Source organism: Miniopterus schreibersii (genome assembly GCF_964146895.1).
Source record: "Miniopterus schreibersii genome assembly, chromosome: 13".
In the NCBI taxonomy this organism is placed as follows: Eukaryota; Metazoa; Chordata; class Mammalia; order Chiroptera; family Miniopteridae; genus Miniopterus; species Miniopterus schreibersii.
The window spans coordinates 54,464,588-54,475,135 of record NC_138113.1 but is presented as its reverse complement, the minus strand read 5'-3'; the positions used below and the strand labels follow the sequence as shown (position 1 = coordinate 54,475,135).

The following is a 10,548-nucleotide window of genomic DNA, read 5'->3' as shown; positions in this document are numbered from 1 at the left end:
TTTCCCTGATTTTGTCAGCTAAATAGTCCGCCTCCACCTGCCAAATGCCCAGGTCTGTCTAATTCCCAAAAGGGGAGGAGGGGGTTCTGAAGCTAGTCAGAACTCCAGTTTTGACTCAGGCTCTCTCTTTCCCAAGGCACATGGGTGTTGGGGGACGGGGAGTGAAGGGGTGACAGTGGCTCAACTCCAGGTGTTCTACGACACACAATTTACCAATCTGTCTAGTAAGAGTTCTTCTTTAGCATTCTTCCTGCAGCTTCACTGTCCCTTCCTGGAACTAACTTCATCACCCCCCCTCTGGCTTCCATTGTCCATCACGCACAGGGGAGGTTCAGCTATAGTGGGCCCTAAAAGTTTTCAGAATGTTGAGGGGGCCCATTTAAGAACAAGAATATGATTTTATACACACACAGTTAAGTGCAGGGCCTTCAAAAGAACTTGTGCAAGAGGGGCGCCCCTAAAGATTAAGCTTCATTAGCTTCATGGGAAATCTGCCTCTCATCAAACATGTCTGTATATGTCTAAACTCCAATTAAACACATATTCAAGTTATTTCCCATGGGGCTCATGAGCCTGGGGCTAATCAGAGGACATGGTTTATTTCTGTGTAAGAGAACCTGAGTATTTCATGGTTAGAGAGGCTTGTCTGCCCTGAACTTAGGAAAGGGCCGCTGATTCCTTGTGTGACACACTGGCAGGTAAGCTAGGGCCCAGCTCAGGCACTCAGTTACCTTACTACCTTAGGCAGCTTTCTTGCCTCTGTTGCCTTAGGATATACAAATACAGAAAAGCCAACTCAAGAGATAATGATTATTCCTATTTCATTACATTAAGAACAAAAATTGATTACCCAATTTTAACACTAATATTCAGAAAAGTAAAATTGCTTTTCAAAGTCATTAGGGTAAGGCCACTAAAAATACATTAATTTATAAACAAAATAAATGTAAGGGCTTGCCTAGGGTAGCACTTGGAGGTCTCTGTCTTTCTGAAATCTTATTTTCCTATGTAGTTCGTTCTAAGATGCATTAGGGGTGGGCTTAGCCTTAAAGCTGCAGTGATACACACTCAACGAATACTTCTAAGCACAGATAAATGGCTCTGGAGTTAGGGGAAGTTACTAAAATAGTGACTAAGTTTGGAGTTTGAGGGAAGTTACTAGGATGAGAAGAAGGCCTCCCTCAAGGGGCTTAAATTAAGTTTTAGAGAGGAGAGCCACGAGCACCAAGAACCTCAACCTAAGGTGGAAAGGGCATCTGAGAGGCACGAATGGGGCTACAGGAGATAGCGTTTGATTTAGGCCTTGAAGGAAATATGTGAATAAAACGTCTTAAGACGGAGTAAGCCAGCAGGGCTACGGGACTCTTTTCTAAACAACCCCCTGCCCTCTCCCTCCAGGGTGACTACTGCTTGATACACACACATAGCAAAGTGGGCACAATCCAAGGGCAAGAGGGCTCCAGTAAGCTCCCCTGGATACACTGGAGGGTACAAAGATGAACAGAGCAGGTCCCCGTCCTCCAGGAAGCGCCACCAGGCACTGAATCAGGTCCGGGTATTCCCCAAGCGGCTGAAAGGCGGGGGTGCGACCCGCAGGAGTCACCGGAATGGATTTTCCGTGCTGGGCCTCGGGGTCAGAAGGCGCAATCCTCCGGCAGGCGCTTGCACTGCAGCGCCAAAGACGCGGACGCCCGGCCCAGCGTCAGAACAGCTGCCGGGCCTCCCCCACCCCCCGCTTCCGGCGCCCCGCAGCCCCGCCCCCACACCACGGCGGCTGCGCCGCGAGGCCTCCGGGTCTCCACGTGATCGACGTCACAGCCTCTGCGAAGCGTGCGCCGCCATCATAAGTCCTGGCGGCCAGGACCGGGCCGCCTCCCTCTTTCTACCTGCGGGGCAGCGTGACGGGTTGGGGTTGTGCTGTCCCCTCTCCGCCTGGCCGGTGGAGCCGCGGGCCTCCGAGAGCTGGACAAGGAGTTCGGGTTCTCGGCGTCCGGGGCGGACAGCCGAGCGGCGGACCCCAGGTATCGACACGGCGGGGGCGGTGCCCAGGCCGTGCCCCGCCCCTCGCAGGCCAGCGCCCGGAGCCCGTGGTCCGTACCCTTTTCCAGTATGGCCGCCCGCCGTGCTTGACCCGCCGCCTCTCCGCTTCGACTCCTCGCTGGCGATGCCGAGGCCGCGGCAGTGACTGACACTCTCGCTCACACGCACACACGCCCGGAGCCCGAGCCCTGGGCCCGGAGCCGCTCTCGTCCCCGGCGCCGCTGCTCGAGCCTGGACCACGGCTCCCGCGCCGCCACCGCCGCCTCGCCGAGAAGGGCCGCGCCAGACTTCGAGCGCGGCGGCCCCCGGCCGGCAGGGATGGGGAAGCGGGCCGGAGGAGCAGCAGGAACCGCTGCCGCTTCCACGTCCCCCGGGGCCGGGCTGGAGCCCGCGGCCGGCCGCGGCGGGGGCCCCCGGAGCGCGGCCGCCGGCCTCCTGGGAGCGCTGCACCTGGTAATGACCCTCGTCGTGGCCGCGGCGCGGGCCGAGAAGGAAGGTGGGTGTCACCGGCCGGCGTCTCCCTTGCCCCGCGCTGTCACCGCGCCCTCGCGGAGGCCGCTGTGGGCTGCGACCGGCAGGCAGGGCCGCGGTGTGCGGCTCCGTCCGCCCAAAGTTGCCGGGTCGAGCCACGTCCGGAACGGCGAATTTGCGGTCCGGATGCCAGCTCGTGGCGTTGGCAGCACCGAGTTGCTCTTGTTGTCCGTGATTTCTTCCCCTTGTCGTCCCCCTTGTCTCCTGTCACTGCCAATTCAAAACTTCCTGACTTCTCGGATATTCTTGCCACTTGGCCCACTCTTGGGGGGCGGGGGGGACATATTTTTAGACTTGATTGCTGTTAATAGGCAAATTTTACAGGACTCTTTTTTTTCTTGGTTGCGAATTTAATAACGGCGTGCAAACAGAGCTGACTTTAAAATAGAGTGAAAATAGCGAGACTGGTGGAAAGGCTTCGAAACACAGCTTACATTTTACTTTGAATTTGTCCAACCATTTCTAGGAGAGGAATCTTGTTTCTTCAGTTTCCCTCTTCAGTATCGCTTTGCAGTGTTGGTAGACGTTTAGCTAACAGTTCTCTATATATAGTCCAATTCTATTTAGCGTTCCAGTAAGCTATGGAAAGTCTGTTTACACTTTTCAAGATTCGTGATTGGGTGTCATTATCTTCAATATGAAAGACTTTAAAAACAAATGTCAAGTTTCTAGTTTGCAAACCTTTATAATTTACAGTCAAGGGCTCGCCCCTATTTTAAAAACTCAGTATAGTATGACTGTAAACCGGTACTTTTACAGGGTTAAATATTATTTTGACACCTAGAACACCAAATCTAATTTTGTCAATACTACCTGTTTTTGAGCCTAGGGAAATGAGTCACACAGAGCCTTCCTGAAGAAATGACTAACAGTGAATGGTTTTTTAAAAGCTAAACAAAACTTGTTAGCCTAGCTTTTGTTTCACACTGAACTGCCATGGCAAGAAAATTTGATATTTCACTTTATGACCAAAGTTACCTGCTTTTTGTTGTTATTGAAAGCACTGGCAAAAGCAAACCAAATTAATGTTAAAGTGCAAATGTGCTTTGGTTTGCTGTTTATTTTTGTTCAAAACATTAACATTTACTCATTTCACTCTCTTAAGCAACCTCAGTCTGGGTTAACATAGGTGGAAATTATTGAAAAAATTGCCATCTATAGAAAGGATTAATGGACAGATGCAGGTTTATTTCCAGAATAAAATATTGATACTTTAGGACCAGTCAGGCCTGGCGTTGGTAATTCATCATTGGTTACAAACCTGCAGTGAGTTGATTGTTCTTGTATGTCCATGGTGCCCAGCGCAGTCTGGCATGTAGTTGGTGTCCATTAAACCTAAAATAGTACAATAATGTAATGGGCTTCTCTCTTTGAGTTTAAAGTCGTCCTTGGCAGTCATTGCGTCCTTGCTTTTCTGTACCTTTACTTACCTTCCACAGTGCCAGGCACACAGGAGACATTGAACATTTGTTTGAGTGAATGACTGCCTTCATGGGCCATTATTAGCACAGGGAAATAAAGGAATGATTGAGTCTAGTAAAACATTAAGTTTGTATTGTCCCACTGCTTATTTTTTCCAAGAGCCATTTTATACATTTTTTCCCCCCAAGAGCCATTCTTTGTGTATAGTTAAGGAAACAAATCCCTTGTTTGAAAAAGAACAGCCTAAGTTATATTTGCTAATTTCCCATTTGTATAAGTTTATAAGTTTTAGTGCACCTCTCTAAGCGCCATAAATGTAAGGGTCAGGTGAGGAGAATGCCTACCAGGATATAAAGTATGAAAAGATGTGGTTGAATCTGACATGGTCCTGGTAGAATCCTATCTTTTGTGGCCATGTTGTGTCTGTGTGAACAATTTGAATGTACAAATGAGCAGTTTAAGATATTGATGGAGATTATACTAATATAGAACATAGGCCTCTGCCCATCATGAATGGATCTGGTTCATATCAAATATTTCTGAAGGTAGCTCCAAAAATGGCCTTTGCTATCAACTTTCCTGCTGATCAAATTCTAGTGTTGTTTTTGTTTAAGTAGGAGAAATGAGATTAACTTTCTCACGATTGTGATACCATGAGTTTGGCATCAGATGGGGCACAAAAGCAGCATTTGCCCCAAAAGGATGCTGTTGAGTTTTTTCAGTAAGTCTGGGCAGATTTCTGAAGATAGCTGAGTTCTGTTTGTCCATTGACACCCCTGGGATTTTTTGTGCTTATTTTAGTGCTATAAACTAGTTTTCTTTTTCAAAGTTAAGATTTACCTGTAATTGTAATGATGGTTCTCTGGGTGTTTTGTAAGTTTATATAGTTTTCCATCATTGCAGTAGAATTTCACCAAAAAATCTTAAAAACAAAATAGAATTCAATGTCTCCTGAAGAAAACCAGTAGAAATAGCATATTACTGAATGCAGTTTTTCATATTTGGATTAGATGTTAATTTTCTAAAGTCAGAGCATGAGCCATTCCTTGTCTTAACATCCTATATGTCTTAACATAACTATATGTTGTTGTTTTTTAAAATATGTCTTTATTGATTTCAGGGAAAGAAAGGGAGAGGGAGAGAGAAACGTTAATGATGAGAAAGTCATTGATCGGCATCCTCCTGCACGTCCCCCACTGGGGATCGAACCCACAACCCATGCATGTGCCCTGATCGGGGATCAAACTAAGATCTCCTGGATGGATCATAGGTCAATGCTCAACCACTGAGACACACCACTGGGCAACATAACTATATCTTAACATCGTCTTTACTGACTTATGGGGTTTTGCTATCAATAGTCCAGAGAAAAGGGACTTTGAGAATGTTTTAGTTGTGCTCTACAGTTTATAGGGACTTTGCAAGAGTTACCCGAGGTAGAAGTTACTATAATTACTACAAATAACTCATTTTTCTGGATTAGTGTTAAGATTTTTCTTAAAGCTAAGATCTAAACGTTGACAATCATGAAAGTAGGTGTGTGTGTAAGAACTCTATTTCTCATACAGAAGCCACCAGTGCGTGCTAGACTTGTAACTCCTGTGAAAGTTTGGCCTGTTTTATGGTAAAAATTGTTGTTTCACTCTCTTCTGGCCTCCATACGCTTTTAAAAAGATTTTATTTTTCAATTACAGTTGACATGAAATACTATTTTATATTTAATTCAGGTGTACAGAACAGTGGTTAGACAACCATATAATTTACAAAGTGATCTCCCAGTATTTCAGGTATCTACCTAGCACCATATTTAGTTATTACAGTATTATTGACTATATTCCCTGTGCTGTACTTAATATCCTGTGACTATTTTGTCCTTATGAAATGGGTTTATGGGAGGTATGGTTGTCTTTTGGTTTATTTTTTTATTGATTTTAGAGCAGGAAGGGAAAGAGAGAACGAGAGAGAGAGAGAGACAGAAACATTGATGTGAGAGAGAGAGAGAGAGAAGCATTGATGAGAGAGAGAAACACTGGTAACACTGATTGGTTGTCTCCCCCATGTGCCCCAACCAGGGATCAAACCTGGGCATGTGCACTGACTGGGAATGGAACCGGCAACATTTCAGTGCATGGGACAGGACGAGGCCCAATCTAGCCACGCAGGCCTGCGCGTCTTTCAATTTATCATAAATAAAAAGGCCATTTTATTTGTCTAGTAAATATAAATTTGGATAAATTTTCAAGAATATGATTGTTTTAGTTGGTGACAAAATCACAGTTGGTGATTGTTTTAATCTGTATACATGACATGCGTGAGGATATAAAAATGTTTTATCTACAAAGCATATGAACAAAGTGCTTAGGAATAAAGGCCAAAAGAAAAAGAAAAAAACCTAATTTGATTAGGTAATTTGTCTTAGGATGTAGAATTGATTGAGAGTAGTATTTAATTGTAATCAAATTATTACTTTATATGAATGTAAAAATATTTTTAAAAGTAATTTTCTTAAGAGAGGTTTTTAAATCCTTTGTATGGGGGTAGAGTGACTAATTTAGGGCCTAGTAAGTAGAATTAATATTGCTTAAAGCTGCTCACTACTGCCAAGAGCCTGGGAATCCTGTAGTTGGAATGTGTGTCCTCCCTTTCTCTTCCTAAGGACTATTTCCTCTTCTTTATAGTCCTTGCAGGACTCAGAGACACCTGCCAAAAAGATCAGCTTTGGGAAGTAGATATAAAATCATCTAATTTGTTATCATTCACAGTAGTAATAAGCTAAACTACTCTTGGGGAAAATAAAATTAATGCTGGTGCCTGACATTTTAGAAATGCTCCTTCGTCGGTATGTGGCTTGGGCTTTCTGATTGTCCTTGCCAGACTGCCAAGAGGCCTGTTTTCTACGGCTGAATTTTCTCCTGCTATCTGTGGTAGGCAGTGTCAGGCCTGTTGATAGCTGCTGCTTCGAACTTTTCTCCCTTGGTTCCTGTGACTTTGTACTTCTTGGTTATCGTCCTGCCCTAGTTGTCAGTCACTGTTCTCTCGCTGCCCCTGGGATATCTTCCTTCATGTGCATGTCTGACCGGCACATTGCACTTGTCCAGAGCAGAATTATCTTGTGCCACTTCCAGTTTCCCGGTTTTTATTAATGCCATGATTTTTCTTTCTGCCACATTGGTCTCATTTTTGACTCTTTACCAGGCAGCATCAATGCCTATTAACTCTCTTGGTCAGCTCTTCCGTAGCCCCCAGCCTGGGGCACTGCAGTGGGTTCTCACCTCCCAACTTTCTCCATTTCTCTTCAGTCCTGCAGTCCCCTCTGAATTTGCATCACCTTTGTCACTCATCTATCATTCATTTTGAGCTTAATCGTGTACTGCCTTATCTAGCTACTTAAATTATTTTATGGGTGCCATTCTGTGCCCAGACTGGAGTTTCTGTAGGGCAGAACCTCTGTTAACATCTGCAGTATATGTGTAGCGGGCATTCAGTTTTAAATGAAGGTTTAAAATGACTGTATCCTCTGCTGTTGAATCGGAGACCTTGGTTGAGGGTCGAGTACATGTAAAACTCTGAACTTGCATGTAGATGTTATTAGGAATTCTGCTGTAATTGGACATAGGGTGACACCACTTTTTTCTTCCCTACATGTTGCTTTCCCTTGTAACTAAAATGAGTAGTAAGCACTACCTGAATCATTACTTTTGTAACTTTTGGATTTTAAGATTTCAGGTTCTCATAAAACCCCAATTTATAGATCATGGAACAGGCACAGAGAAATGAAGTAATACAGGCAAACCTCAGAGATATTGCAGTTGGGTTCCAGACCACCACAATAAAGCGAGTTGTAATCTTTTTGCTGGTGGTGGAGGGTCTTGCCTTCAATTTATAAAAAAACCCCACAAACATCTGTGAATAAAATGAGGTGTGCCTGTATTACCAAGGTAACAGAGCTGGTAGGTGGTTGAGCCAGGATTCCATTCCAAGCCATCTGGTCCTAAACTAAGCTATCTAATCCTGAATGTTAGTACTACTTACGGTAGATTTTGTTGTATAGCAGCTGGAGAGAGCAGACCTGCCAGTTCAGGCAAAACCTGTGTGTGCTGTGATCGTCCATATTACTTCCTATCAACTTGTTAACCATTATTATAACAATCACAAGCCATTTTGGATCATGTACATTTTTAAAAGGAAACCAAGGAACCCCATGAATGGATAAACCAGGGAACAGACTTGATATTGATGTTTTAGGTACCTGGTATATTGCTTAGGTTAGATTAGGCTATATTGCATTCTGTGACTACTACTTAATTCTAGGTTGGTGTGGCAAGTTAGTCTAGACATGTAGAATATTCTCAGAAACTGGCCATGGATAAAAAGGAATTAGCGATATTTCTGAAGGCTGGTAGTGGCATCAGCTTCTCAAAATCTCTTATGGACTTCCAGGAGAGCCCAGGAGCTCTAGACGTTCATTTCTGGTGTTTTGTTCTTTCTTAAGGAAGGCGTTTTTGGATTAAGTCAGTGATTTTAAAACATGCAGCACCTGACTCTGTAGTCAGGGGCAGTGACCTCTTTTCCTTTAGATTGTCAGATAAAAAAATGACAACAGCCAACACAACAGGAGCTATCTCATGAGAATGAATCAAAATTATACCTATTTTTTTGTCAGAGCGGCAAAAAATATATTTTTTGGTGTGCTGCAGAATTTTAGTAATAAGTTTATGTGCCATGAGATGAAAAAGGTTGAAAATTGCTGGGTTAAGTGGTAATTAGTTTCATCTATAGTACTAGATTGGTTTTTCTTTCATTCCTGTGTGATTGCTTTAGATAGATTTTTAGAAAGCTGTAACTTTTTGCTTGATTTATTTTGTTGTATATATCACTGAGAGCAAAGGTCTGAAAAATGCCTAAGGTCTAAGAGGATCCTTTACATGATCTGTCATGACAAACGGTCAAATCTGCTATATTTGTTTGGTCATTTCTGTAAAATTCTAAAAACACATAAAATTTGCCATTTTAACCATTTTTAAGTGTACAGTTCTGTAGTGTTAAGTATACTTAGATAGCTGTGCAACAGATCTCCAGAACTTTTTCATTTTGCATAATTTAAACTTTGTACGCATTAAACAGTAACTTCCCATTTCTCTCTTCCTTCCCCAGCCCCTGGCAGCTTCATTCTTCTGTTGTTATGAATTTGGCTACCTTAGATACCCATATAGGTGGAATCATGTAGAACTTCCTTTTTGTGTTTGGTTTATTTCACTTAGCATAATGCCCTCAAGGTTCATCATGTTGCAGCATATGACAGGATTTTCCTCCTATTTAAGGCTGCTCTTGAATGTATATAGCACCTTTCCATTTTGTTTGTACATTTATCTATCATTGGACATTTGGGTTGTTTTCACTTCTTGGCTATTGTGAATAATACTGCTATGAACATGGGTGTGCAAATGTCTTTTTGAGATCCTGCCTTAATTCTTTTAATTCTTTAATTATACACCCAGAAGTGGGATTGCTGGATCAGATGGTAGTTCTATTTTTAAGTTTTTGAGCATCTGCCATACCATTTTCCATAGCAGCCGCACCACTAACAGTGCAAAAGGTTCAGTTTACAGTTTCTCTAACAGTCACAAAGGTTCAGTTTCTTCACATCCTTCCCAACACTTATGTTATTTTTTTACAGTGTTTTTAATGGCCATCCTAATGGATGTGAGATATCTCATTGTAGTTTTGATTTACACTCCTGTAATAATTAGTGATACTCAACGTCACTCTTTGAATATCTTTTTTTTTCTTTTTCTTTTTTTAATATATCTTTATTGATTTCAGAGAGGGGAAGGGAGAGGGAGGGGGAGAGAGATAGAAACATCAATGATGAGAGAGTCATTGATTGGCTGACTCCTACACGCCCCCTATTGGGAATCGAGCCTGCAACCTGGGCATGTTCCCTGACTGGGAATCGAACCAAGATCTCTTCGATGATAGGTTGATGCTCAACTGCTGAGCCACACCGGATTTGGCTCTTTTGTGTGTGTGTGTGAACTATCTATTTAAGTCCTTTGCCCATTTTTTGAATTGGGTTATTTTGTTTTTGAGTTGTAGGAGTTCTTTATATATGTTAGATATTAATCCCTTATCAGATAAATGATTTGCAAATATTTCCTCCCATTCTATAGGTTGCCTTTTTACTCTGTTGATTTTATGCTTTGATGCAGAGCAGTTTTTAGTCTGATGTAGTCTCATCTATTTTTTGCTTTTGACGTCATTCAAGAAAACATCACCAAATCCAGTGTCATGAATCCTTTTCCCTTACATTTTCTTCTAGCAGTTTTATAGTTTTGGGTCTTACATTTTGTTCTTTAATCTCTTTTGAGTTAATTTTTTGTATATGATAAGCATACTCTATTTGAAACTAAAAATTCTACATCAAGTATTTCCTTAGATTATTTGCCTATAAAATGAAATGTATTTTAAGATCTCTTAAGTTCTAACTATTTATGACTATTTTTTAAGTCAGTTGTTACTGCAAAATTAAATGACAATCTAACTTTGGTTCTTAAC

The 10,548-nt window shown here is 42.7% G+C and overlaps 1 protein-coding gene across 1 annotated transcript in view; it reads left to right on the top strand.

Annotated features, from left to right (window-relative positions):
* Positions 1–2,133: 2,133 nt before the first annotated feature.
* TMEM131 (transmembrane protein 131) overlaps positions 2,134–10,548 on the top strand; it is a 181,294-nt gene continuing 172,879 nt past the window's right edge. Inside the window, exon 1 of the mRNA XM_081157292.1 lies at positions 2,134–2,536. Coding sequence (XP_081013418.1) covers positions 2,359–2,536 — 178 coding nt within the window. The 5' untranslated portion in view covers positions 2,134–2,358. The remainder of the gene's footprint in view (positions 2,537–10,548) is intronic.